Source organism: Daldinia caldariorum (genome assembly GCF_022478825.1).
Source record: "Daldinia caldariorum strain CBS 122874 unplaced genomic scaffold F4812scaffold_3, whole genome shotgun sequence".
In the NCBI taxonomy this organism is placed as follows: domain Eukaryota; kingdom Fungi; phylum Ascomycota; class Sordariomycetes; order Xylariales; family Hypoxylaceae; genus Daldinia; species Daldinia caldariorum.
The window spans coordinates 279,859-304,903 of record NW_025953039.1 but is presented as its reverse complement, the minus strand read 5'-3'; the positions used below and the strand labels follow the sequence as shown (position 1 = coordinate 304,903).

The window sequence follows — 25,045 nt, the reverse complement described above, 5'->3', positions numbered from 1 at the left end:
TGGGTACAAGTTCAGAAAAGTATCTTTTCTAATAAATAGTTGAACTTTTTTTGGAGAGTACGTTTTATTGAATTTACTTCAACGTAAAACTTACCTAATATAACCATTTCTATTAGAACTATTGAGTTGGAAATAATAAATATAAGCAATAGAATTTTATATTTCAATAGGGTTTATATTTTTACTATTTATTTTGATATTGTTATTGTTTTGTAAAGCTGGCGTATTTTGGGGAGGTTATAGTGGAGTGTGCGGATAAGACTGGTATATCACTGTAGTATATACTAAACATTGTGATCGTACTCTGGCCCATGTGTTGCTTTATGTCCGGGGACCATAAAAGGGTTACTCCAGTCAACCCTATCCTCATCAGGATACACCCACCAGTCCTGGTCGAGCTTGGCGTCCCCCCGTCTGTTCACCGCGCTCATGAAGTAGTATACCGTTTCCGGAGGGGGTTCGAGCACCCTCAATATGTCGTATACTTTGTGAGGGCTGCTAGTCAAGATTTCTGAAAATGCTTTTGTGATCATCTTAAATTCATCTGCCGAGGCATCGCGCGCATAATGCAGATATCTTCTCAGAACTGCGACCCATTGGATGATGCTAAATCACATAGGTTAGACTATTCTTCTCCTTTTCACATTCAGACTGGGAGGGGAGAGGGAGAGGGAGGAGAAGGAGAAGAAGACAGAGGGGGGAGGAGAAAGGAGAAGGGTCTATCTCTTACTGATCGGCGTCAAGTGTTCCATGCATTGTTCGAATTTCTATCGTTCCAGTTGTACGCTTACCCGAGAGATTAGATGTCTTATCGCCGCGTAGGTGTATCTCGAGAGCCGGTTGAAAGAAACGCAGCCCATCCTGTAAAGCGCCAGCCATAGCGTCTGTTAATTCGGAGATCGTCGCATATTGCCACACGTTCTGCAGGAATTCCGACCTCTGCGCGTCCAGTAACTCGAGATTCACGTGCCGAGCCAGGTTTTGCAAGTTACGAGCCTTCTCACTTGGACTAGACCGTGGCTTACAGCCCGACAACTCAAAACGTCCTAACATATCCGCGCTGGAGAGAGCTCGTGCGAGGCATGTGCTCTCCATCAATGGGGCGGCCCATCTCGGCCTGACACCTCGGTCCTTCCTGTGAAGATGTACAATAGACGACTCCGTCAGAACCCAGAGTGTGATAAATCTCTTTACTTGCAATAGGTTCCACCCATGCTTGTGGCCTAGATGCACGTGGAATCCGCTCGAGGCCTCCATAGGCTTGTGGCAGCGTAGGTTTGAACGTAGTACATTGCAAACCTTTTTTATGGCCTCGATGGAACGCTGCGAATCAAAGGCCAACGGCGGACTCACTACCTCCGCCCCAAACCACTGCGAAAGTATATGTTAGTTATCTTTCTATGTGCGTATCCAGAAAAGATTTGACCTCTCGGCCAAGATAGCTCCCCGTGGGAGTCTCAACCAGCTCTTATTAAAAAAAGACAAAAAAAAGGGGGGGGGCGGGCGGGGGGGAAGAGTTATCTAGATGGTACATACCCAATAATCTTTCATTGGATTTTTGCTCTCTTGTAGCGTAGGTATATTGTAGCGGGAGGGATCCATACCGTCCCCATCTAGCGAGACATCCTCGATGACCGACCACGCCTTATAGTTTTTTTGTATGCCACGCACTTCAACGCGTATCGGGTCTTCTGCCGAACGAAGACTTAATACGTCTAGCGCTTTTCTATCCTCGCAGCTCTGACTTAGCTTATATTCAAAATATGTGTTTATTTGCGTGCGATGGACATCGAGTGGCCAATCGTAGAGGCACTCGTCAACCCTATGGCATGCCGCTCTAATGTCGTCCCTCTTCATTCTGAGTATATCATACCCGTTCTCTTCGCAAAACGTGTGGAATTCGTCCACAAACCTAAAACCAATTAATCCGTTCTGGTAGTGCGTTCGCCGAGGGTCGTATCTTTCTCTAACGGTAAATTTCCGCAAAGCACTTGGCCAATCTACCTTGATGTCGTCCTCGAAGTCGCTCTCCTCTATGTTTTCACTGAGTTTTGTTCTATTTGATTCGAGGGCCTGTATGTTGTTACGTAGCAACAGTCTGTTACGATAGTTATAGGGTCAGCGATTATTCTCAGGGTGATATATCACATATATGTATGGTCTTGGCACCTTGACACCATGACAAAAAAAAAAAAAAAAGGGGGGGTAAAGATCCGGTTGTTTCGATTTACTAACCTGACAATTCTCCTAACAGCGTAATCCTTGAATTGTTGGAGGTACCAAAAATAATCGGGGTTATTTTCGTTGAAAGCCTGCTTCTCTGCCAACTGTTGTGATAACCAACGGTTTTCTCTCGGGTGCGGGTCTGGGCGCAAACCGTCGCCTTTTATGTCCATCTGCGACACCACCGCTAAAAGGAATTCAAGTTCTGTTTCATCTGTTTAGTTATTTCGATACGATACGGGGGAGGGGTTTTCTCTAGTTAGGTAGTTACCATAACTGTAGGACTTCAACTAAGCGGTCCTGTTATGGCTGGGACTGGGGCTAGGGGTCTAGGGGTTGTTACTACGTACTGCCGAATGATTAGCATGTTGAAGCACCAGCGAATGAAACGCAGCAATAAGAGTAAACAAAGAAGGGGGGGGGGGGGGTCTCTTAGCTCACCCTATGCCAAAAGTCAATATATCCTCATCGGAGCCTTTTTCACACACGGCAGGGTCATCTGCCTCTTGCGGGTCCGAAACATGTCTCTGGGTGTAAGGCTCATCGGGCATATTTCCGAGCCACATAGCCGCCGAATCTGCAGGTGTATATCGTATAGGAATGGAACCACTGCCGGCGCCTTCTCCCCCGTGGTGGTCCCGGGAGGGCAACTCCTCAGTCGAGCCTGAGCCATGATACTCGGGCTCCTGTTCTTCCTCCTCGTAGGATATGGGGGGTGGGGCTATGGGTTGGCGTGGGCGTGGTGGTGATGGTACGTTGTTAAGTCCGTTGCGGGCGACCTCAGAGGCTCGGTTTAAGAGTTCGACTCCGAAATCGAGCGGGAGGGGTGTTCGCACGCCACGCCCGAAGACTATATCATTAGCATCTTCGACATCCTCGTCCATCGCATCCGAACCCGCCGGCGGTGTGGGACCAGGAGGTGACGGCGAGAAAGGGTGGTCAGGAGGCGAGGGAATAAGTGGTGGCATCAGGGGCGGTGGAGTAGGCGCCGGTGCTTGGAAAGGGAAAGGGGTAGGCATGATCAGGTTCCTAAGCTCTCTCAAGTCCTCAGACAGTGGCGGTTGATTAGGAGCCGGCTCCGGCTGCGCGACGGGCGGCGGCGGAACAGGCGTTGCTCCGTAGATATCATCATCATCATCACCATCTCCGCCGCCACCGCCACCACCTCCATCTCCGCCATCATCACCATCATCACCATAATCAACATCACCGCCATCACCGTCGTCCTCGCCGTCGCCGTCGGGCTCGGGTTCCTTGTGGTGTATAGCCGTCCGGTCCGAGCTGCGCCCAAGACTCATAGTTCCGAATTTGTTAACCACCCGTTGTACGGCGCGAGATGCAATCGATGCAGCTGAGATGCTTGGTGTCGGAGGGTGTACTGTCTCCCTGGAAGAGCGAGGTACTCCCTCTGGATCAGGGATAGGTACATCTGTAGGATAAGGCGGAGGAGGAGTGGGAGTGTGTGGAGAAACGGGCGTAAATGGATGATATGCATACGGATATGGAGGAGCGGGTGGATATTTAATCGGAGTCGGGGTTCGGAAGGGAGGTGGAGAAGGCGGAGCGTCCCCCGAGTGTGACTGTCTCCGTTCTCTCTCTCTCTGTCTCCGCTCACGGCGGGACCTCAACCTTTCCCGAAAGCGTTCTCTCATCGTGGGCTGATTTCTTCTTTTCTAGCCGATGAACTTTGCTCCTCTACTACTTCGCTATCTAGGACTGGAATCTCGAGTGTGTGTAAACTTATAGTTACTTTGCGACGTCTAGGTACTTTAACCGTAGGAAGTATTGAACGCTTAGGTACATATCAGTTTAGACAATCACGCATGAGCAGATAACAAGCATGGTATATAAGACTTCTGTCCGCCGACGGAACAATGTAAGAAGCCTCTGTGCAAAGGAAAACATATGCTTTTGGTGCTCCTTTGTATGGTTATACTACTGACTTTATCCCATTATGGACGCACTCATGCTGTAGGTAAACTCTGCATTATCTAAATTTCACACAAAGGTGATGATGTCGACCAAAAGGTTAGGTACCTAAATTAGTACCTGAGCCAAAAGAACAATGTTTCTGAGGTAATGAAGAGAGACATGGTTGGATATAGGTGGTGTATACAACAGGCACTTAACCATACAGCCATAATGATGCAGTGAGTTACCTGAAGTAAAGGACATCTAATTTAAAGTATTTGCTTCCTAAGGAATAACTACGGCAAATGGAGATAGGTACCTAATGTGGCATCCTGCTTGTATCACCCCTATTATGAGATTTAACAGTTGAGTAGAAGGTTGCTTGGGACAGTGCTAAGAAATTTGGCGAAGGAATTATAAGGATAACAATTCATTACGTTTTCGAGCTTGATACCAACGATGCTTATCGAGGAAGAATATATTAGCGTATAGGCACCAGTAGGTTTAGAATTAAGGGTTTTATTACATCGCATACATCCTTACTGCCTTTCGCCGAGCATCCACATACCTCAGGTAGCTACTAACAAGAGACACCTAAGAGGTGAAAGTTTTTCGTTCAGGTTAGAAACTCATGTGCGACTCAAGTAACAAAAACCTATGGATTGGGGTAAGGCAAAACAATCCATCAAATTCTGCTCTCCTTTTCCCTGTACCAACTCAAGAAGTAGCACATCCACAACCACCCCTGACATGGAGCTCATCTACTTCTCATTCTGAACTCCACAACCTTGGCTGACCGCGTGAACGTACGCTCCTATTACTAACTGCAACAAATTTGGTTTCCCAGACCGCGTTGCACAATGATGCATAGTCTTGATCCCGTCCTTTCCTCCACAGCTTGGCATATATATTTCTCCGCCGTATTACCGTAGGCGTAATCACGATCGCCTTTCTTCTGGGGAAAGGTTGCCATGTGGATTTAGGAAGTCTTCTTGGGAACCGCAGAGCCGTTTGCATATTTGCCTAGGTCCGTAATATCATGGAACTGGCGCGTGCCATTCTTAACGCCTTCCCAAACAGAGCGCAGAGCTGGGGGGTTACCCTGGGCGCCAACCAAGGAGTCCAATCGTGATTCGAGGTTTCTAAAGGAATCTTGCACATGGGTGCTTTGTGCAAAGCGAGTTCGGAGGAAGACGGTGTAGATGATGATGAGGATCCAGGAACCACGCTGGAAGAAGATAGCTGATAGGAACAATCGGAACCAAAGTAGAATCTCTAGGCTTGAAACTATAGACATGGACATGTCATAGTATTGCTTCACGAAAGTCCCAATAGCCTCGGCCAGAGGGTTGGCATACTGCGACTTGGTACCAGGAGAGGCACCAGCAGGCGCCTTATTGGGTTGGATGGTAGGGATAACATTGTTGCGCGTGTAGGTTGCGACATGGAATACGGAATATATCCCATAAGGAAACAGGGCAAAGGCATACTGAGGAGATAGTAGCCATACAAGTGCCATGGCTTTGTTAAGGGATTATTAGCGTCATCGTATACGACATAGGGAAATGTAGTTGGCATACCGAGATATTGGACGTTCTCATCGGAGAGAAGACCTAAAATTCCTGGATTCTTGGCTCCAACCTTCTGTCGAGCTCGCCATGTCTTGTAAACAACGATTCCATACGTCACGGCGGCCGAGATGAAGGCCGTACGATAGGAAAATCGAGCCCAGCGTGATGTAGAGTTAAAGGAAATGAAACTGAAGAAGTATCGGGTGATACACAAGAGGAGTACGAGGTGTCTATAAAACAAATGGGATGTCAGTGATCGATTTCATGATTACAAGTCATAATGTTGGCCGTCGAGCCGAGAAAGCAGGATTCGAAAAGCATCGAGGAACGATGACACAGGACTTGACATACCCGCTAAACCAGGCAACTATATTGTTGATTGAAATGTTAACAAAGACTACAGGGATAATGGGGAGGAAAAAAAGAGCTTGAATCGAAGGTTGCGATCACATACATTGTAAAGTTTTGGCGAGAGCTATAATCCTGTCGCCGAGAGGTAAGCTCGCAGAGGGCGGAGGAGCCATTTTCTCGGGAACGGCTGGAATGGAATGAATAGTAGGCTTAACTCTTGATTAAAAAAATAGACTATTGAAAAAAGGTGTCAAAAATTGATTCTTCTTAGACGAATACGTGATCGCGTGCCAATATCCTAAGGTAGAGAGAGGGTATAGAGACGTTGGTGGGATATGAGATGTCTTGGAGTTGGATGATGATGTATGGAGGAGTATCGTGTAGTATTGGCGAAAAAAAAGAGCTAGGAAGCTGGTGAGGTGGCTGGATTTGTACTGGAGGCGGGAGAAATGACGACGAGAACCAATACTTTGTACTTGTGTTACCCACTTACGGCGTCTAAGTACTTAGGTACCTTTGCTTACCTATGATGACTTTCCATTTTTTTTATGTCCGTCAAATCAGTTGTTCAGTACGGATTAGTGGCCGGTGCGTCATTCAAAGGTTGGAAAATTGTGGGCCTAGCCTAGCTTTCCTAGCTTCTGGGCATATTCAGTACCTGTACCTTTTACTGTGGCTTTCCTTCTACGTGCGATCATCAACTAGCAACCATACAGGTTACCACCTCTGCGTTACCTGAGAAAGTCATTCAAATACTATCCAATAAGAGGTAACATTCAATGTTCAGGTTATGTGATTGTACATGGCATATCTAATACCTGTACGAAGTAGAGGGGAAAAAATAACCTCACGTCACCTTGGCAGCCGCCCTTCGGCTTTTCGTCATTAGGTAGCATCACAACACCGAGTCTAAAACCGCTTCCCCACATGAGCAGAGACAGAGCAGCGACAAGAGCAGCGCATACCTTTAGGTACACCTACATTATATCTACTTGAAACCATAAGGCTCTTCATCGTCTCATAATTCGGTGGCCTACGATGTACGTGGCACCACGGCAACGGACCAAGCTTAGACAAATATAAGATGTGAGATCTTAGAAAATCAACGACGAAAGAATAGCACCAGATCAACATCTTTACACTACTAGGGATATTCGATAGCGCACTTTTTTTAAAAAAACCTTGATTTATGACTTTCGCTAGTTATTGGTTGATACTAATACATAGGAGGTACCTAAGATGCCATGTTTGCCAGCTCAGATATAAATGTTATACCTAAATGAGTCCGTCATTAGGTCCATGATCACTTAAATCAAGCTGGGAGACTTTCGACCTCGTCGTCAGCCAACTGGATAACGATCAAACGGAAGTACATGTTTTATACATCACACACCTTAGGTACATACCTGAGGCATACTTAAAAGGCATACTAAGTTTTAAAGAGCCATCGAAAGCAGTGCGGCTATCATAGCTCATTGGCTGCTGGAATAATAAACGAGATGCATTTACCCCTACCCCTCTTTTTTTTATTGACGAGATGGCTTGGTTTGATCTAGCATGAACACGTGGATCCCCAGACTCTCGCACTGCTTTGGTATTCTATAACCTACCTACCTTGTAGTAGCCAGTGAAGTTGACCAGTGCAAGATACTTTGTAACCGTTTCCAAAACCGCGAACAAACAACAAGGTCCACTACCTCTCAGACGGCACTTGGATAGATACCTACCACCCACCTAGAGGTGTACCTAATACACGACTCGTGACAGAACCTTAGACAGATGGCGACCGTTGGTTCAGCAGCCCCGCGCTTCAAACTCGTGTTTCGCGTGCCACCCGCCGCCCTAGCGTCCGTCAAGAACGCGATATTCTCCGCCGGCGCGGGCCGCTACCCGGGGCCGGGCAATTACACCGAGTGCTGCTGGACGACCGTGGGCACCGGCCAGTTCCGGCCCGGCGACGCTGCGAACCCGCACATCGGGAAAGTCGGCGAGCTCGAAGAGGTCCCCGAGGCCAGAGTGGAGACCCTCTGCGTCGGCGAGGATGTTGTTAGAAAGGCCGTCGAGGCACTGAAGAGGTGAGAAATATTGATAAATACCATGAATGTTTGATGAAATTACTAAATGTTGACCCGGATACGCATAGAGCACATCCTTACGAGGAGCCGGGGTATGAGGTATACAGGGTGGAGGATATTTGACTTTGTTGAAAGCAAGGAGTATTTGTCGGTCTTTTTAATTCGTATCCGTCACAGCGCGTATCTACCTTACAACCTGGATATCATGCAAACTACATTGAATCATGACGAAAGCACTTTTAACCTATGAAACTACTGAACCCCTCAGATTTCACGATTTAATAAGAGTAATGCCTTGAATTCAATTAACTACCTCCTTAATTGCCCTCTACTGTGTACCTAGGTAGGTTCAATGGTAACGGCTCCGGCCTCTTAGCAGACCAGAAAATTGGGCCCTGAAGATGCGAGATCTGTCACCGGTCTCTTCTGATTGGTCAGAAACCAACCTTTTTTCCCAAAGACGACCGTTAAACCCATCTCCTAAGACTTGTCCAAGGCATATAAATATAGTCGCCTGTAGGAAATCTGCCTACCTCTGTATTTAAACCATCATCGATCATAAAGAGTAAATAACCCAATATAGGAGGTACCTAATATAAAAGCACGAGGTGTATCAAATCGGATATAATACACTAATCAAACCCTACATCGACAACCATGGAGAGTGGCTCAAAGAGCACCCCTGACCTCAACGCAGCACAAGTACACGTTCAAATCCAACCCCCTCCGTCAGACAATGATACAGAGAAAGGCCGCCAGGCCAATGACCAACTTGACGATGATGCAGAAGCTTCGCCGAAGCAATCCGCGTTCAAATCTCTCGGCTGGCTAGACCGCTTCCTTGCTATCTGGATATTCCTCGCCATGGCCGTCGGGATCATACTAGGCAACTTCGTGCCGGGGGTGGGCGACGCCCTGCAGAAGGGCCAGTTCGTGGGCGTCTCGGTGCCAATAGGTAGGTACATCATGCTTTTTATTAACTAGGTACCTACCTAGATACATACCTACCTAATCTACCTAGTTGTTTACCTCAACGACGAATTGTTCCAGACGCTTATTAGAATTAGAGTTGTTGTTGCCGTTGCTAACGCTTGCTACCTCTCATATATAGCTGTCGGGCTGCTCGTGATGATGTACCCCATACTCTGCAAAGTACGATACGAGACTTTACACGAGATATTCTCCCACCGCGGCGTCTGGAAGCAGATTGCGTTCAGCGTGTTTGTGAATTGGATCGTCGCGCCGTTCTTGATGGTTCGTAAACAAAATACACACAACCTCTACTTCCTTTACTTTTCATGCAGAAGATACCTAACATAGGCAACTCCATAACAGTTAGCGCTTGCATGGGCATGTCTGCCGGATAAACCCGAGCTTCGCACAGGCCTTATTCTAGTTGGCCTAGGTCGATGCATCGCAATGGTATGTACGAGTATCTTACAACAATGCCGCTTCGATAAATACCTCCTATGAAAATGCTGATTGGCTATTACCAAAGGTACTGATATGGACGGGCTTAGCCGGTGGTGACAGCGAGTACTGTGCCATCCTCGTGGCGATTAATTCCATCCTGCAGATGGTACTATTCGCTCCGTTAGCCGTCTTCTTCATCCGAGTGATCAGTCGGGAATCCGGCCCGCTCGACATCTCATACGAGGTCGTCGCAACGAGCGTGGGGACTTTTCTGGGCATCCCGCTCGGTGCAGCGATGGTATCGCGCTTTGGACTGCGGGCTCTGGCCGGCCCGCAGTGGTACGACCGCGTCTTCCTGAAGTTCATTGCGCCGTGGTCTCTCATCGGCTTGCTGTACACGATCTTGGTCCTGTTCGCTTATCAGGGCCAGCAGGTCGTTCATCAGATCGTGTCCGTTCTGCGGGTCGCTGTTCCTCTGATAGTGTACTTCGTTGTGATCTTCTTTTTGACGCTCTGGGCCACGTACCGGTGCGGATTCGGGTATGCCCTCGGCGCTACGCAGAGTTTTACCGCGGCTAGCAACAACTTCGAACTTGCGATTGCTGTGGCCGTCGCGACGTACGGTCCGAATAGCGATCAGGCGCTGGCGTCTACTGTTGGACCGCTGATTGAAGTGCCGGTGCTGCTTGGACTGGTATATGTTGTCAAAGCAATAGGGGGTAAATGGGGTTGGAAGGACTGATTCGTATAATGCTAAATAATAATAAAAGTATATTGTCTCAGTCTTGGCTTACTGTTCTAAGCGACTGGTTCATCGGGCGCGAAAGCTCACCCGAAGCCAAATGCTTCGAAAAGAAATAGCCTTTGGCTGAAAGCTAGCGCTGGTGTACTCATGTGTCATGTCCATTCTTATCACAAGTGCTCGCAGCGTACGGTAAAAGCCTTGCTATATCCTCGAGGAAAGGCCTCGAAGCAAACTTGAAGACTTCATTCGTGCTTGCACTCGCGCGGGCAGGAGTGTACGCTTGTATGGCCCTTGGCTTTTGGTACGGGGAACTGCTCATCCTCCGTGGTGAATACTCGCTTCTACAATTCGTAATTGTGTACTTCTCCATTATGACTGGCGTGTACTCAGCAGGCCTGGTCTTTTCCTTCACGCCCAACCTTAGGAGGTAGGTTAACCTGAGACATCTTGTATAACTACCTAATCCATATCATTCTGGATTATACCAAAGAAAGTCTTTTCGTAACCTCTTTGAAAATCGATGTTGAAACTAACATTAAATCTATAGCGCCTGCTATTAGGAGGGGCTCCTATGTTGTGGCGCATATAAGCCACATCGGCCACAAGCAATGACACATTGAGGACGCTTCCATTTGACTCCGAATATCGGTGGAAATTTATGACACAGAAAAGGTACGTACCCCAAAAGAGCCGGAAAAAGAAGCTATCTCGATGGAATCCTTGATGATCTCATTGGTTGCTGTGTTAAGTAAGAACGAGGTCCAGGGATCTTGTTACACAACAACAAGAGAATTTTTTTCCACAGGTCACCTGATCGGTTAATGTACTATGACACGAATTCATTCCATAATCCATTCAGCGTACCTAATTGTTTAATGTATTTAAGAGGTAGGCAAGCACATAAAGGTACCTTTATTTAGCAAACTTGGATATTTTGTTTTTTTTCTTATGAGTTTCAAGGTTATTATTATACTATTCTATTGGGCTTACTGTACTCAACAACTTTCATACTTGATATACCAATTTTCTTATATACCTTCAGTACCTAAGGTATATAATATCATAATACCAAAAGAATTTTAACCCAGCCAAATAACCAGGTTCTTCCTTGGATGCTCATATTAGCAACATGACTTCACCGATCTCTCATCATACAAGCCATACCATGTGCAATGGTGCTAGCAGCAGCAACAGCGGCTGTCATGGAGGTGGCTCTTCGGCTGTTGCCCACCACACGAGCCATACCATGGCCAACGGTGCCAGTAGCAGCAATAGCGGCGCTACTGGCGGCGGAGGGGCCATTTCCACTTGCGATGGTATGGGCTTCGACCTTTTAGCTCCATCTTGAGCTCACCATTTCGTATCTAGGACACTGTCAAGACCATCTCGTGGAATCCTCCTTAACAGGCCCCGCAACCAACGTGTACGACTCTACTACCAATACTAATTTCAATACCAACATCAACACCAACATCAACACTAAACTCAGTGAGCCCCTTAATTTGAGCCACACTGACGATGCTGCTTCGATCGACGGCTCATCGCCATGCTCTTCGGCGAGCAGCATTTCGAACGGTGACATGGACGATTCTAGCGGGATCACTACCATGTCCAACTCTGTCAATCTTGCCAACTTCAGCATTATTGACAGCACACTCCGCGAGGGCGAGCAATTCGCCACGGCTTACTTCGACACGGCGCAGAAGTTGAGAATTGCTAAGGCGCTGGATGAGTTCGGAGTGGACTACGTAAGGCTTTACCTACCTCTACTACAGGCAGCCACGATACACCACAAAGGCTGTCTATGTATGTTTTGGCCGTATGATCTCAGCTGACTCCTCCCTCCTCTAATAGATCGAAGTAACGTCGCCCGCTGCTTCACACCAGTCAAGAGCTGACTGTGAGGCTATCTGTAAATTGGGTCTGAAGGCTAAGGTAACAACAGCCCGCAATTATTAACCTATAGCAGATTATCTCCACCATTCCGTCGCCCAATGGTGGGCCTTGCTAATGGTGAATCAGGTACTGTGCCACATTCGATGCAACATGGACGACGCGAGAATCGCCGTCCAGACCGGCGTCGATGGAATGTAGGTCCACTTCTGCTACCGGCCTAGCCCTCTCCAATCTATACCAATATGACTAATTGCTCTTCAACGTAGAAACATGTGCATTGGCACCTCTGCAAAGCTCATGCAGCACTCCCATGGGAAAGATATGGCCTTCATCACTGCCAAGGCCAAGGAAGTCATCGAATACGTCAAATCAAACGGCGTTGAAGTTCGCTTCTCCGGAGAAGACTCCTTCCGCTCCAATTTTGCCGAGATCGTGAAGCTGTACTCTCTCGTCGATAGCTTGGGCGTCGACCGCGTGGGTATAGCTGACACCGTAGGCGGTGCCACGCCTATGGAGGTCTTCGACAAGATCAGCACCCTACGTCAAGTCGTCTCGTGTGACATCGAGACGCACTTCCACAACGACACTGGATGCGCCACCGCGAACGCCTACGTTGCTCTCGAAGCGGGAGCTACCCACATCGACACCACGGTGTTGGGTATTGGCGAACGCAACGGCATTACCCCACTTGGCGGTCTCATGGCATGTCTTATGCCTACGGACCGCAAGTTCATATTGAACAAATATAAGCTTGAGAAATTGAGCTACCTCGAACAGCTGGTTGCGGAATTTGTTTCGGTAGAAATTCCGTTCAACAATTTCGTGTTGCAGAAATGCGACTAAGCAACGCCAGCCGATCGATAAGCAAATCGAACTGGATGTAAGGGGAAATTGAAGGCAAGGCAATCTTATCATTATCCGCTCATTTGCCGTGGAACCGCAGGTCAAGACGATTTTAAGAGGGAACAAGTTCTTTGTTCTGGAGAGACTAACACTCATTTAGCACGTAGATAGATACAAAACATGGTGAGAAGGAGATATAGTTGGGAAGTTCTACGTTAGGTACTAGGTAGTAATTCCAGTCCGCTCTTTACTCGATTGACAGTCTTCAAAAATCCTCTTGTAGTTGTTTAACAACTCATACTCACCTACTCCAAATCCTTATAATCCATAATACCCACCTCAATAGCCTTGATCTGCAGCGCCAGCATCTCCAAGTAATACCTGCACAGCGCGAAATTGCCTCCGGCGAATTCGGCGCCCATGATTTTCTTGGCCGTCCACAGCATGCTGCTGCTATACCCGGTCGCGAATACGATCTCGTCTACCGGCAGCTCGGCCCTGGTGCTCGGGACCAAGCGACCGCGCCCCGCTGCACGAGCGTCATGCTGTGTCCCCGCTCCAAGACGTCCTGCGCGATGTCGTGCCCCGAGACACCGCTGCCCACTACCACCGCTCGCCGTTAACTCCTGTCGCTTGGATTATATGGCGGGGCCTAAGCAAGCGGGTTTCGGTTGTGCCGTCTGTTGAGCCGCAGCGTTCGACTGTTACCTACGTCCCACAACTTATTACGGCTGCACCAGCAGTCGCCCGCCTTAGGGTGCTGATCTATGACCAAGCATAAAATCCCCAACTCAGCGAGGCGAGCAGCAGCAGAAAGACCGGCTTAACCAGCCCCTAGATCGCAATGTCAGTTAACTGTTTGTCCTCGCAAATCTTGTCCCGTCCCGACGTCTGGGGAAAAGGGGTAAGTACCTAGGTACCTAGGTGGAGGAGACGGTCCGTTCCGCTGACCCCGCATTTACATCGTAGGTAACTTCTGATCGGTACCGAGATCCAAACTAACCTAATACGGTAATACTTTATTCTCACTAACCCCTTTTTGCAGGGTTATTATTTCGCAAGCAGCCAGGAGGTATCGTAGTTTGACCTGCTGAAGCGTTTAAGCGTCGAAACGGTCAGGGAAATGCGTGAAGGCTCGTCCTGGGAGCATATTGTCGTGTATGCGTGGGCGTGTAACACCCGTCCGCGGGCAGATAGGGCAAGGGATGTGTGCTAAGCCTTCACGATCTTATTGAAATACTCATGCTTAAGAGGTATCTGATAACAATAACTAGGAGAAACCTATAATTAAGGTATTTAGGTACTAAGTTTCACACGCCCCTAGTGTTCCTCAAGAGCTAAATAGTCCGTTACTCGTGTTAGAAGATTCGAGTCGGGCGTCGTCCAGTAACTCCAATCCAGCGGGCACAGGCCTAGCTTCCCCAGGAGTGCAAAGCACACATTCCACATTGCTAAGATGCAGGTCCACCTAGAGAGAGCCGGTAGTATATAAGTCAAGTGTAGCCCGAGTAGTAGGAATTTAAGTCTACCGAGAAAGCTGTACCGCAACGTTATCGTGAGCACCAAGTCCATATCGTTCAACACGCTCTCCTTCCGCAACGCGAAGTCAACCCGCTGATCGCGGTCGAGCTTGACTGTTTTGGCCGCTGGCATGAACCTGTCGCCAGACCAAATGCGGTCCTGTAGTCGAGCTGCAAAAAGCTGCTCCGCACGCTCGCATGCAAGTATGCTCTCTTTGTCGAGAATGTCCTCGTGGACTTCCATCAGAGGGGTCAGCAGAAAGTTTCGCGGATTAAAGGCAAACACAGCAACTACCCGTTTGCCACACAGAACGTCTGTCACCTCAACCGCTCCCGTGTTTAAGCCCTGCCGTGGGATATATTCGTATACTGCCATAGCCGAGCCCCTCGGCTGCGGTATGCCGCTAGCATGTCGTTTCCACCGTTCTTCTGGGATTACGCCGGTTTGTTTGAGGCTTTGAGCGTGGACTTGATTGTAATAGCGAACCCAGAGACGGTTTGATGGCCCCGTTGGTCCTTGAAAGTTGCCCGAGGTGAGCAGCACCATTACGCTCCGTGTCTGCGCACTCAAGACATCCCCGGCGTCCACAAATCGAAAACGGTAGGGCGGTACTCTCGCCTCCTTACTTACGTAGAACACGTCCTCCCCTATAGATGACTGCGAGGTTGCCGTCAATCTAAGGGCGACCAGAGCCCCCTGAGATTGACAGCTTAGCACCCCCAGCGTGCCTTCTCTATGGGTTTCGATAATAGGAAAGGAGATACGCAGCCCCCTATTGGTGAGTTCGTATGCGTCCGGTACATTTTCGCCTACGGAGCTGGTAATATTGCCGCTCTTCGAGAAAGCAGACACAGACGGCGCCAACAGCGAATCTGCCTTTTCGAGGTCCCATGCGAATATCGAGTGGTCCCAGTGAGTTTTAATGATCTCCTCTTGTAAGCGTCGGAACGCATTCCGACCTTCGCCGTACAGCATTGGCATATTGACCTCGAATATCCCAAGCAAACAGTAAGCCTCGTCCTCAAGCCGGGTGGTGTGGCGGTTTGCCGCCCACGACATTCGAGTCGCTACACTGAGAGCCGAAGGTCTCCGCAGGCCCTTCAGCACGGTAGCGTCTATGTTCGTGATCTGGCATATCAGCTTCAGCAAGGCGCCCTCTCTCGTCCCCAGGAAGTTCCAACCCTGCCCGTAGAATCGGATCTCCCGTGGCGCGATTAATTCTTGGAGCGTCCAGCCCCTTGTGAACCATCTTGCGTTCTTGAAAGCACCTATCCAGGGTTGTAGGTCCGCGTCGTTTTCCAGGTCACCCTTTCCGGTCAGAGGTGGGCATTCCCAGGGCACGTCTTCCATGTAAACGTAGCAGACTACGCTGTCCTTGTACCAGCGATACATGGAGTTGATAGACTCGGTGAGTTCCGCGCTGCTGGTTTTGTCCATGCAGACAGTATCTATCCAAGCATACTGCAGCCCGTCTTTATTCGCTTGGCGACACAAGAACTCAATCTTTCGATACCCTTTCCTGGACTCGGCCTCCCCACCGGAATACATTTGGAACGTGACCTCATCCTCGCCCCAGGTATGAGACAGGATAGCGAAAGGCGGCTCATATCCTCCGAAGTTCTCGAGCCGCATCGTGGTGGTGTTAATGAGCCACATGTCGACGCCTAACTGAGGTTAATCTAGGTATCTTAGGATTGAGGCAAAGGAGGTATCTAGTCGAAGTCAAATCCACCAGCCAGGAATCCTTACTATCCTTCACATCTGAACACATGCATATGGGGAATAGAAGTTATATGCCATGAAAGACAAATAGAGACTTGATAAGTGATTTTTTGCATTGCATTAGGTATATAGGCGGCTTCGCCACGACGCACTTCTATAAGGGCGGGGATTGGCTGTACTGGCTGGGTATATGCAAATCCTACCCCAGAAGTCTTGTAAAAGTAAGCCTAAGGATATGCCTTAGCTGAAAAGCGACTAGGTGACAGGTCATCATCGTAAACAACACTGATAGTCTAGTAATGGACTGTTACGTTCATTACAAACTTGTAACTTCGTATAGGTATGTGGTTCGATGCTGCGCTCAATAGAGGAGTTCGGGTCTTTCAAAAGGGTAATTAAGTTCTCGAGTAAGGTACGCTTTATTTATTCGCCCGAATGTAAGAATGAATTCGACCTTTTACAGACTTCCTGCTAGGTGCGCCCGTGATGGATGATATATGTCAGCAGTCTCGCTTGAGACTCCTTGGGAACAAAGGGGTTGTTTTATATATAGCTTTGGCTTCAAAGCCATCGTAGTTAGGATTCCTCGCGGAACAACGAAGTTGTTACCCTACCTCATGCTCTGCGACGTGACACCATATGTAGAGTGAGTGTTAGTGGCATAGTATGTCGTCTATTGCAGAGATCTAGTAACACGTAGCCTTCCCACCTCCCTCGAGGGAGCTGGCTATCCAAGGCAACGAAAACAATTCAAAAGTGAAATAACCCATACATACCACCAGCCTACCTAGTCCAAGGTACAGACTCCGACCTTCTTAGTAATCTGACTCTTCCATATCCGAGTTTTCCATATCCGAGTCTTCTATGCCCGAATCTTGTATATCTGGGTCTTCCATATCTGAGTCTCCAGACTCGTCCGGCTCGTCTGAGCGCCCAGATCCTTTCGGCTCTTCTTCTACAAATGACAACGCAATATTAGTTCCTAGTAATTTGAAGTCTTCTGCATGATGTTTCCGTATCAAGTCGGCGATGGTAAAGAAATGCTCCCCCTCCGCATATGCGATTGCTCCGTCGTATCCTGTTTGCCCTCGATCATGACTCAGAGCCCCAAGATTCAATAGAAACTGGACCATATCAATCCTTCCCGTACGAGCAGCGCAATCTAGCGGAGTCATCAACGATCCAGACTTCCCCCACTCAGAAGCCATATTCACGTCTGCTCCATTGCATAGCAATATGATCGCTACCTCTATGTCACCCTCACGCGTAGCAGAATTCAACGCCTCACCCGAATTGGCATTCACCTCCGCCCCATTCTCTATCAAGAGCTTTATGATTTCCATCTTATTCGCCATTTCCGTCGTTGATTTCGCAACTATTCGGCAAGCAGCTTGGAGTGCAGACGACGAAGCTGCATTAACATCAGCACCCATATGCACCAGCCGCCTAACCAAAGCTATATGACCCCGGTAGGCTGCGGCCTCAAGTGCTGTCATGCCTGAGCCTTCGAATGCGGGCATATTAATGTTCGCTCTCATAGCGATTAACTTGTCAAACATATCCTCATTGCCCTCGTAAGCTGCTGCTTGGAGAGGGTTTAACGTACATTTATGTATAGAGGGCACTTCTTGATACAGATTGTCAACGTCTGAACAGTGCTCTAGAAGCTCTTGGATTAAATCGAGTGCATTTCCTTCGCATATCAGCCAAGGGATCATACGTCCAGTTGGCATTGGAGCCCCATGCGCACGAAGCACTTTAAACAAGGACATCTTCAGTTGTCTGTGGTTGCTATCGATGCTACAGGGTAGAGTGATAACTGTGTCCAATAGGCACACTTCGGAACTAGATAGATCGCGAGGGTCCAAGTTCGATAGGAAAAAACTCACTAGATCAGGGATATTTGATCTAGCCAAATAGGCGCTCCAACCGTCAACGAGAACGCGTCGTAAAAATTCGGCGGCGTTCGGGTCGTGAGGGCTAATTTTCAACTCTGCACCGTGGTCGATCAAGTAGCGGAGCATGTCAAAACTCGCCGGGCTGCTGTGTTGCTCGAAGAATTGACGACCGTGTAGTTCCTCACACCGCCTCCACCCCAACGATCCAACACTCGCCAATGCGACTACGCTCCACGGTTCGTAACTTCGGTCGGAAGCCTCTAAATTTATCTGGGCATGAATATCTGCGCCCGCTTCGAGTAGCCACGACACGGCTTCGTAATTTTCGAGACGAGCTGCAGTAGATAGCGCCAATGTGCCATATCTTCCCAGATCAGCACCAAGCTCTTTTAGAATTTGCAAGATACCAATGCCTTCTTCTTCAACTCCAGCTTCCATAACGGCTAGATCTAGAACTGCCCCTGACTGAAGTAATGCCGTAACAATCGGTGCAAAGTGTTCAGTGATGCCCTCCGTGCGTGCCTGCGTCACTATATGCCAGAGTTTACCAGGCACTATAGCATTAGGGTTGATTATCAACTCACAGAGCCCTCTAACGACCTCTATATCAGCGACCCAAAGGTCGGAAAATTGTTCTGTGAGAACCAACTCTAGGAATTCAGATCCATCAGAGCCAAGTCGCTTTGGCTCTGATGTCCAGTACTCCATGAGAGATTCGCGTCCCTGCTTTGCGAAGAGGCAGAGGTCTGGTCGGAAGAAAATCCGGGTCGTCTCGGTGCTGTACGGGGCTAATCTGTAGAAAAGCTCTATGTCCATGTAATAGCTTTGTTCGAGGATTGTTGGCATGAACTTTTCAGACTTATGTTCCCAATATAACCACAATGCGTCGACATCCGCACCGCTTTCCAGGAGTATATCTAATGCTTGGCTCTGTGGCTCATTCTCGAGACTAAATTCTACACTGATCAAGGAGTTCTTCAAGTCTTCAAAAGAGTTTGGCGGATATGCATGATCTCGTCTCCCGGATATTATGCTTCCTGTGTGTAAAGTATCGACGAAGGTGTCGAAAGGGGTTTCTAGGTCATCGACAGGCATGACCGAATTCAGATCGCATGCTGTCATGAGGAGCTGTAGACATTCCAGGTTACCAGTAGCAGCTGCTTCGACGATAGGAAGTCTTCTTCTAACCTCAATCTTACCATCGGCGCGCGCCCCAATCTTCAATAACGCCTTGACAACATCGATAGCACCCATCGATACGGCGTCAGAGAGGTATGATGCTCCCATAGGGATAATCCAGTCGCGGTGCAAAAGTCCGATCTTCATCAAGAAGACAAATATATCTCGGTAGCCCTTTATACCAGCATAGTCTGCCAGACATTGCCACGTTTCCCTGGCTGTGGGTAAGTCTACCTGGAAGAGACTTTTCAACACCGCATAAGGGACTCGACTGAGTAAAAGGTCCAGAATATGGCCATCTATACGGTCATCCAACAAGTTGTTAGAAATCATATACATAGCTTTGGATAGAATATAAAACGCGTTCATCTCAAATGTAAGTGACGAAGATGTGGTCGTATGGTTCGGCATAGGCAACTGTCGTGGCGGAAACACAGTTTCCCTTGCTATATCAGGCGACCTCGGTTCACTTTCGGTTGCCATCATCAATGCTAAAGATTCGAATTTTAAGCAGTGATGTAATGCCTCGCTGTATTCACTTGAAAGGTGTCTGGGGAAAACAACCTCTAACGCTGGTGTTAATTTGGACTAAATACCTTAGGTATGAAGGTAGGTAAGGTACTTACGGCGTAAGTAGTTACTAAAATTGGCCCATGGAGTACTCAAAAGAGCGGTAATATAGTGTTCTGGAGCGGATCCTAATAATTCCATCACTTTGATTTCCCGAACTTGGCGACTCATTGGAAGGTCAACATGGGTCTGTGACTGCTGGACTGCGTTGCGCGAACCGAACGCAATATCCGTTGATGACGGTGGTGCAGATAGCGTCATCACTGGGGAGTCCCAAAGCTGTGGGGAGAGGTTATGAATATCTCTGTGTCGTGTTTGTGGGGTGGAGGATACGAGATATCCGACAGGTGATGGTGTTCTCACAACTACATCTCTTGGAAGCGGAATATCTTGACCTACGTAAAGGATAGCCTCTATTAGCCCAGCCCTAACGTAGGAAGGCACTTTATGCCTGGAAGATCCTAGCATATCTTACCATTGGCAACTAATCGAGCTCCTGACCTTCTGATCTCCTTCCATACTTTATGCTGTGGAATCTTAGTTCCATTGAGATAGACCGCGGTAGGTTTGTCACCTCTCTTGAGGAGATGATGGTGGATAGGGACCCAGTCATTTTTCTTCAGCTTCTTGCGCAAGTGAAGTTCATCGCGGAGCTTGAATTCGTAAGTCGACAAGCTATCGATATTATTAGCAATGCAATCACAAGATAGTATAGGCTGACATACGAATTCACAGGAAATCCATGTTGGCTTTCCATGATCCTCTTTACTTCTTCAAGTGTTCTCCGCTCTGTCTGGTAGAGACGCTGAAAGGTGGACTTGTGCTGTTCCCATATCCTCTCTTCAGGATCAGGATCTGGACGGCGACGTTTGACATATGGCATAGTGACCAGCTTATCAATGAACTTCGTTGATATAAGCTGTGGCTTGTAAAATTTGACCTTTGAGAGCTGCTGTGTATTCTGGTTTAGTTGATGAGAGAGACAGGAAAGAAAATAAAAATTGGTTGGAAGGCAGGATCAGGCTACGAGGAGTGATACTTAAGAAAACACAATTCGTGTTATATGGCATAGGACTTTTTATGCCCTTTTCTCTGATTAGCTCTAGGGGGTATGCCTTAGGTACCTATACATAATATAATGCAGATGCATGTTGCCCTCCAACTTTCTCAGCAAATCACACAGCTCAACGTGCTTATTTCACCAAACGACGTCAGCTTTGTGGCTACTCTGCGATACGACGATGTCCAAAATCTATCCCCTCTAATTGGATTGTCCAAAATCTGACCTCTGTTATGGGATGGCTGTCCAAAATCTGCCCTCCATGCGACAATGACTGTCCAAAATCTATCTGCTTTGATTGGATTGTCCAAAATCTGACCACTGTTACGGAACGACTCCCCAAAATTTACCCCCTTTGATTAGATCGTCCAAAATCTGCTCTACTCTCATTGGTTCCAGTGCCATTATTTCTTCTGTCCAAAGTCTAAACGGCTCAAACGGCTAGGTATCCCATGAGACTCTACCCGCATAGCCTCATGAACCCTAGAGAGGCGGTCTTCCTTCACATTGTGATATATAAGGTGTGAAGACGTAGCCGATAGGAAAGCTGTAGCTTGTCAGAGATAGTTGACCTAAGTACTCGAATCTCTTTTATTCAAAATATCTTGGTCTTAAATCTAGAATGACAATTTCAAACGAGACCATTGTTGCGATCATCACTTTGCTCATAATGTGCTTTATCCCAGCTCTTCGCTTCCTCATACATCTCTTTTGTCGACGAAGGGCTCGATCAACCCAGGGTTACGCAGCTATTTCCCTTGAACTAGTTCCTGGGCCGAATGAGTTAGCTGTGCTTGAGAGCGGAATGTTCTATGCCACTGTGAGCAGCCAATTGTCTGATATCTAAATAAATTTCAAGCCACTAACCCATAGGATTCGCGCGAAGAGGAACATCAGGGTCGATACTCTTATAGTCCGTTCACTCAATATACCAAACCTCCGTCATACCGTCCATCATGACGGATCAGAGCTTGACGCCATCCGCGCATGGGAGCTTGGGGGATAATGTATGTTAGATATCACAAAGGGGAACTACTAGAGGTTGGCGTTTGCTGCCTTATGTTTCATTCGATTGGTCAGATCTCTTCTTCTATTCTTAAAAAGGCATGTTCTAGGGCTTTTTGAAGAATTTAATTTGTTGATATAAGTGGAACAGGTACTAGATATATAGAGCAAGAAGATTTACTCAAGATAGGATGTAGTTAATAAATAACGAAAGAAAGGCGGAGAAGAGACGGTACTATTAATCATCAATCATAAGAAAGTGCGAAGTAATTTACGCAGTATCAATTAGACGAAGCATTCTAGAACCTCTTCAATAGATACCTCCTCATACATGAGGAGACCGCGTGTAGTTGGTGACTACAGGCACCTAGACCTAAGTCTTAAGTTTTGTACAAATACAGTCAACACCGTTAAAGCCATAATAGTATTCATACTGCATGCGCCTATGCCGTATGAGTCGCCGAAAAGTGGCGGTTGCAAATGCGTTGCCGCAACACAAATTCCAGATAGGGTATCAATCCGTACTCCGTCGAATAATGCACGTAACAGCTCCAACCGAGCTTACCACCCTGAAAACTTTTCCAGATCCATATGCGCAATCCGAAAACCCCTTTCCCATAAAAAAATGATGCTATTGTGATAGGTTAGTTAGTAAAAGCCACCCCCGCGACGACGACGGTCGTGTCGGTTGCGAGGAGTCCAGCCTGGGTCAAAACCACCACGTCCGTGACCGCGGCCGTGGCCACGAGGTCCCCTGGGACCGCGAGGCTCATGGCGACGGTCTTCACGAGGATCCGGGATCGGTTCCTCGATTTCTTCTTCCCATTCTTCCCACTCATCTTTAGTGTACTCGTCGTAGATCTTCTTCTCTCTCACTGCTTCGTCGGCTTCAAAGATAAATCGCGTCGTACCGCCGTCAGACCCTTTAGGCCCACGCTTAACAGTACTGGTACCCGCAGCGGAAGGTGTGCTTAGCGACATGGGTGAGCCCGTTGACGGTGTGGGAGGTAATGCGGCAGTTTCACACACTCTGCACTGATTCACGTAGCGTGAAAGTCCAGCGCGCTCAATAAACTGGTTGACGCTGATCTGAGTGTCGATGAAAACTTGCAGGTCAAACATAGGTCCGACTTTAGTGACCTTGCCATGCTGTGTATAGAGGTCAAGAAGATCAAGCATTACCTCGGCTACACATTGCTCGTCTGTGTGCCAATCAAGCGGATCAAGTCCTTGGAATTCATCCACAAACTGGCCTGTAAGCCTTGCAGTAAGTTGTGCGCATACCAGAGCACAAGTAAATGAAGCGTGCTTTAGTGGCGCATAGGTTTTATACAAGTCGATAGACATCTTCATTGCAGTCGGGAAGAAGCTTGTCAAGTCAGCGGAACTTCCGAGGACTTTCTTCACGATCTTGGCAAGAATTTTCTGAGGGTAGCGAACGCGGAAATCAAAACTAATAGCTTCAACCATGTATCGCTCAATCCCAATTATAACTTTAGACGGCTGATCAAAGATCTGCTTTTGATTTAGCGCATGTACATGAAATGAATCCACTAATAAGCGGCTCACCTTGTCATCTTGAGTTGTTGGATGGTCTGGGTTCTTGAGGTTGTGATGAGCACATAAAACCTCGCGAGACTTCTTCAGCGTGTCTTCGACCTTGCAAGCCACAAATAGAGAAGCCAGAGCAGCGTCTGTGTAGTTGTAATCATGGGTAGGATGCTCGAGACGGAATCGATGATAGAAAGTGCACGCGGCGTTGAAGGTCCTAACCGGCCTAAAAGTGAATGAAGATTAGAATAATAAATATCTTAGGGAAGGAAGGGAAATGCGACTCACAGGAGAAGTGCCTCTCGGGTAGATTCAATCAACTGAACGCCTTGAAGACGGTAATTAGCCTCCCTAGCAACATCCAATCGTTTCTCGGCGAACATGCGGCGGATATGACACTCGCAGATATACTGATGGCCGACTTTGATGGTTCCTAGGTGAGGGCCAGCAGTAAGTGTCTGAGAGTCGGTGGTCCCGTTCTTTGCGACGTAATTCGGCGCCATCTTTTCGGTGATATTCGATTCCAAAGTCTTCGAGTTGCTGTTGAAAATTAAGGGAAGAGGCTGTCCCCGGTAGTTGCAAGTGCGAGAAGATACGCTGGCAGCGTACGAGCTAGGGGTAATGGTCACGTCTGAATCGTCGGAGTTGTCAGATTCATATAGATCTTCGGGGTCGTCCGATTCGCCAAAAGGATCCTCTCTTTGGTCAACAACGTCAACAACGTGGGAGAACCCACGAGGTTTAGGCGAAATAAAAGGATCGTCCTGATCGCCTTCACGAGATAGAGTAATACTTCGATTGAGGTTTTTGGCTAGAGCAGCGGAAGGGAGGAAATTCTTGGGAAGAGAGGGAGAATTAAATACGTCAAGTTCAAAATTAGCATAGCTAGGAGAACTATGTTCGTAAAAGTTCCATGACCTATGAGTGGTAGTAGATGTTGCAGCTTGAGGGCTGTAAGCGTAGTTGAATTGGCGACGAGGTTGTAGAGGACTAATAGATCCAGTGGATGATTTAGTGGATTTAATGGATCCAATTGCGCTGTGACGATTGGAGCTTGAGCTTGAAGGTGTAGAACCCTGACTTTTATCGGTTATTGAGTTAATCCGTTGCGCTCGAATCGTTAGCCCTCGGAGTGGGGTGGTGGGAAGAGCCGACTCCGTCTGTGCGGAGCCTGCAGGTGCTTCAGCACGGACCCCATAGGTACCGCCCGCAGCGCCCGCCAACTTTAACTTTGACACATCCTTGATTGGTTCCATCATCTCATCATTAACAAGTTCCAACCCAAAAAAAGAAAAGACGACAACGACAACGACAACGAAAGGAAATCAAATCTTCAAAAGGGTTTCAATAAAAACTTTCCCTTCAGGAATATCATTTGTGGTAAGAAATGAAAAGTGCTTATTTAACTGACAAAATTGTGTCAGTAATAAGGTCTTGAATCCAAGGGTTCATCTGTTGTAAAGGCAGAAAGGTACCTAAGGTAGGCTAGGTAGGTAGGTACCTAATATGAA

The 25,045-nt window shown here is 47.8% G+C and overlaps 11 protein-coding genes across 11 annotated transcripts; 5 read left to right on the top strand and 6 right to left on the bottom strand.

The window, feature by feature from the left end:
• Window positions 1-197: 197 nt before the first annotated feature.
• F4812DRAFT_468948 (uncharacterized protein) lies at window positions 198-2,600 on the bottom strand. Its single transcript, XM_047938827.1, has 4 exons — window positions 2,236-2,600; window positions 1,537-2,098; window positions 731-1,371; window positions 198-606 (listed from the first exon to the last, which is right to left on the bottom strand). The coding sequence occupies exons 1-4, from the start codon at window positions 2,394-2,396 to the stop codon at window positions 285-287; spliced, it is 1,686 nt and encodes a 561-aa protein (XP_047792623.1). The 5' UTR covers window positions 2,397-2,600; the 3' UTR covers window positions 198-284.
• Window positions 2,601-2,650: 50 nt separating this feature from the next.
• Window positions 2,651-4,067, bottom strand: F4812DRAFT_260440 (uncharacterized protein). The gene has a single exon (XM_047930800.1). The coding sequence runs from the start codon at window positions 3,873-3,875 to the stop codon at window positions 2,661-2,663; it is 1,215 nt and encodes a 404-aa protein (XP_047792622.1). The 5' UTR covers window positions 3,876-4,067; the 3' UTR covers window positions 2,651-2,660.
• Window positions 4,068-5,113: 1,046 nt separating this feature from the next.
• Window positions 5,114-6,229, bottom strand: F4812DRAFT_456310 (uncharacterized protein; the record flags this gene model as incomplete). Its single annotated transcript, XM_047936965.1, has 4 exons — window positions 5,114-5,655; window positions 5,715-5,935; window positions 6,057-6,072; window positions 6,160-6,229. The coding sequence occupies 4 exons, from the start codon at window positions 6,227-6,229 to the stop codon at window positions 5,114-5,116; spliced, it is 849 nt and encodes a 282-aa protein (XP_047792621.1).
• Window positions 6,230-7,702: 1,473 nt separating this feature from the next.
• On the top strand, window positions 7,703-8,220 carry F4812DRAFT_416992 (uncharacterized protein). Its single transcript, XM_047933141.1, has one exon. The coding sequence runs from the start codon at window positions 7,836-7,838 to the stop codon at window positions 8,133-8,135; it is 300 nt and encodes a 99-aa protein (XP_047792620.1). The 5' UTR covers window positions 7,703-7,835; the 3' UTR covers window positions 8,136-8,220.
• A 366-nt stretch (window positions 8,221-8,586) lies between these two features.
• On the top strand, window positions 8,587-10,834 carry F4812DRAFT_416987 (arsenical-resistance protein ACR3). Its single transcript, XM_047933140.1, has 4 exons — window positions 8,587-9,086; window positions 9,243-9,385; window positions 9,467-9,553; window positions 9,630-10,834. Exons 1-4 carry the CDS (start codon window positions 8,789-8,791, stop codon window positions 10,284-10,286), a joined length of 1,185 nt encoding a protein of 394 aa, XP_047792619.1. The 5' UTR covers window positions 8,587-8,788; the 3' UTR covers window positions 10,287-10,834.
• Window positions 10,835-11,005: 171 nt separating this feature from the next.
• F4812DRAFT_416985 (HMGL-like-domain-containing protein) lies at window positions 11,006-13,283 on the top strand. Its single transcript, XM_047933139.1, has 5 exons — window positions 11,006-11,605; window positions 11,658-12,037; window positions 12,144-12,224; window positions 12,312-12,379; window positions 12,452-13,283. The coding sequence occupies exons 1-5, from the start codon at window positions 11,419-11,421 to the stop codon at window positions 13,026-13,028; spliced, it is 1,293 nt and encodes a 430-aa protein (XP_047792618.1). The 5' UTR covers window positions 11,006-11,418; the 3' UTR covers window positions 13,029-13,283.
• On the top strand, window positions 13,257-14,055 carry F4812DRAFT_416983 (uncharacterized protein). Its single transcript, XM_047933138.1, has 2 exons — window positions 13,257-13,862; window positions 14,032-14,055. The coding sequence occupies exon 1, from the start codon at window positions 13,449-13,451 to the stop codon at window positions 13,713-13,715; it is 267 nt and encodes an 88-aa protein (XP_047792617.1). The 5' UTR covers window positions 13,257-13,448; the 3' UTR covers window positions 13,716-13,862; window positions 14,032-14,055.
• Window positions 14,056-14,285: 230 nt separating this feature from the next.
• F4812DRAFT_416982 (HET-domain-containing protein) lies at window positions 14,286-16,857 on the bottom strand. Its single transcript, XM_047933137.1, has one exon. It carries the CDS (start codon window positions 16,203-16,205, stop codon window positions 14,349-14,351), a length of 1,857 nt encoding a protein of 618 aa, XP_047792616.1. The 5' UTR covers window positions 16,206-16,857; the 3' UTR covers window positions 14,286-14,348.
• Window positions 16,847-20,997, bottom strand: F4812DRAFT_416981 (uncharacterized protein). The gene is made up of 4 exons (XM_047933136.1): window positions 20,644-20,997; window positions 20,394-20,593; window positions 19,975-20,313; window positions 16,847-19,914 (listed from the first exon to the last, which is right to left on the bottom strand). The coding sequence occupies exons 1-4, from the start codon at window positions 20,799-20,801 to the stop codon at window positions 17,087-17,089; spliced, it is 3,525 nt and encodes a 1,174-aa protein (XP_047792615.1). The 5' UTR covers window positions 20,802-20,997; the 3' UTR covers window positions 16,847-17,086.
• On the top strand, window positions 20,984-22,231 carry F4812DRAFT_416979 (uncharacterized protein). Its single transcript, XM_047933135.1, has 2 exons — window positions 20,984-21,798; window positions 21,865-22,231. Exons 1-2 carry the CDS (start codon window positions 21,601-21,603, stop codon window positions 21,982-21,984), a joined length of 318 nt encoding a protein of 105 aa, XP_047792614.1. The 5' UTR covers window positions 20,984-21,600; the 3' UTR covers window positions 21,985-22,231.
• F4812DRAFT_416978 (cyclin-like protein) lies at window positions 22,232-24,611 on the bottom strand. Its single transcript, XM_047933134.1, has 3 exons — window positions 23,823-24,611; window positions 23,553-23,760; window positions 22,232-23,498 (listed from the first exon to the last, which is right to left on the bottom strand). Exons 1-3 carry the CDS (start codon window positions 24,035-24,037, stop codon window positions 22,632-22,634), a joined length of 1,290 nt encoding a protein of 429 aa, XP_047792613.1. The 5' UTR covers window positions 24,038-24,611; the 3' UTR covers window positions 22,232-22,631.
• Between the last annotated feature and the right edge of the window lie 434 nt (window positions 24,612-25,045).

What these genes read in the sequence shown, in the direction of transcription:
- F4812DRAFT_468948 (XM_047938827.1), bottom strand. Translation starts at nt 2,396, where the DNA reads ATGGACATAAAAGGCGACGGTTTGCGCCCAGACCCGCACCCGAGAGAA. An exon ending in GCTGTTAGGAGAATTGTCAG is followed by an intron (nt 2,099 to 2,235) that starts GTTAGTAAATCG and finishes CTATCGTAACAG; the next exon opens with ACTGTTGCTACGTAACAACA. An exon ending in ATCCAATGAAAGATTATTGG is followed by an intron (nt 1,372 to 1,536) that starts GTATGTACCATC and finishes ATACTTTCGCAG; the next exon opens with TGGTTTGGGGCGGAGGTAGT.
- F4812DRAFT_260440 (XM_047930800.1), bottom strand. Translation starts at nt 3,875, where the DNA reads ATGAGAGAACGCTTTCGGGAAAGGTTGAGGTCCCGCCGTGAGCGGAGA.
- F4812DRAFT_416992 (XM_047933141.1), top strand. Translation starts at nt 7,836, where the DNA reads ATGGCGACCGTTGGTTCAGCAGCCCCGCGCTTCAAACTCGTGTTTCGC.
- F4812DRAFT_416987 (XM_047933140.1), top strand. Translation starts at nt 8,789, where the DNA reads ATGGAGAGTGGCTCAAAGAGCACCCCTGACCTCAACGCAGCACAAGTA. An exon ending in GGGCGTCTCGGTGCCAATAG is followed by an intron (nt 9,087 to 9,242) that starts GTAGGTACATCA and finishes TCTCATATATAG; the next exon opens with CTGTCGGGCTGCTCGTGATG. An exon ending in TAGGTCGATGCATCGCAATG is followed by an intron (nt 9,554 to 9,629) that starts GTATGTACGAGT and finishes CTATTACCAAAG; the next exon opens with GTACTGATATGGACGGGCTT.
- F4812DRAFT_416985 (XM_047933139.1), top strand. Translation starts at nt 11,419, where the DNA reads ATGACTTCACCGATCTCTCATCATACAAGCCATACCATGTGCAATGGT. An exon ending in GGCCATTTCCACTTGCGATG is followed by an intron (nt 11,606 to 11,657) that starts GTATGGGCTTCG and finishes TTTCGTATCTAG; the next exon opens with GACACTGTCAAGACCATCTC. An exon ending in ATGAGTTCGGAGTGGACTAC is followed by an intron (nt 12,038 to 12,143) that starts GTAAGGCTTTAC and finishes CTCCTCTAATAG; the next exon opens with ATCGAAGTAACGTCGCCCGC.
- F4812DRAFT_416983 (XM_047933138.1), top strand. Translation starts at nt 13,449, where the DNA reads ATGATTTTCTTGGCCGTCCACAGCATGCTGCTGCTATACCCGGTCGCG.
- F4812DRAFT_416982 (XM_047933137.1), bottom strand. Translation starts at nt 16,205, where the DNA reads ATGTGGCTCATTAACACCACCACGATGCGGCTCGAGAACTTCGGAGGA.
- F4812DRAFT_416981 (XM_047933136.1), bottom strand. Translation starts at nt 20,801, where the DNA reads ATGCCATATGTCAAACGTCGCCGTCCAGATCCTGATCCTGAAGAGAGG. An exon ending in CATGGATTTCCTGTGAATTC is followed by an intron (nt 20,594 to 20,643) that starts GTATGTCAGCCT and finishes TAATATCGATAG; the next exon opens with CTTGTCGACTTACGAATTCA. An exon ending in TTTTAGTAACTACTTACGCC is followed by an intron (nt 19,915 to 19,974) that starts GTAAGTACCTTA and finishes CACCAGCGTTAG; the next exon opens with AGGTTGTTTTCCCCAGACAC.
- F4812DRAFT_416979 (XM_047933135.1), top strand. Translation starts at nt 21,601, where the DNA reads ATGACAATTTCAAACGAGACCATTGTTGCGATCATCACTTTGCTCATA. An exon ending in GCGGAATGTTCTATGCCACT is followed by an intron (nt 21,799 to 21,864) that starts GTGAGCAGCCAA and finishes ATTCGCGCGAAG; the next exon opens with AGGAACATCAGGGTCGATAC.
- F4812DRAFT_416978 (XM_047933134.1), bottom strand. Translation starts at nt 24,037, where the DNA reads ATGGCGCCGAATTACGTCGCAAAGAACGGGACCACCGACTCTCAGACA. An exon ending in ACCCGAGAGGCACTTCTCCT is followed by an intron (nt 23,761 to 23,822) that starts GTGAGTCGCATT and finishes ATTCACTTTTAG; the next exon opens with GCCGGTTAGGACCTTCAACG. An exon ending in CAACAACTCAAGATGACAAG is followed by an intron (nt 23,499 to 23,552) that starts GTGAGCCGCTTA and finishes AATCAAAAGCAG; the next exon opens with ATCTTTGATCAGCCGTCTAA.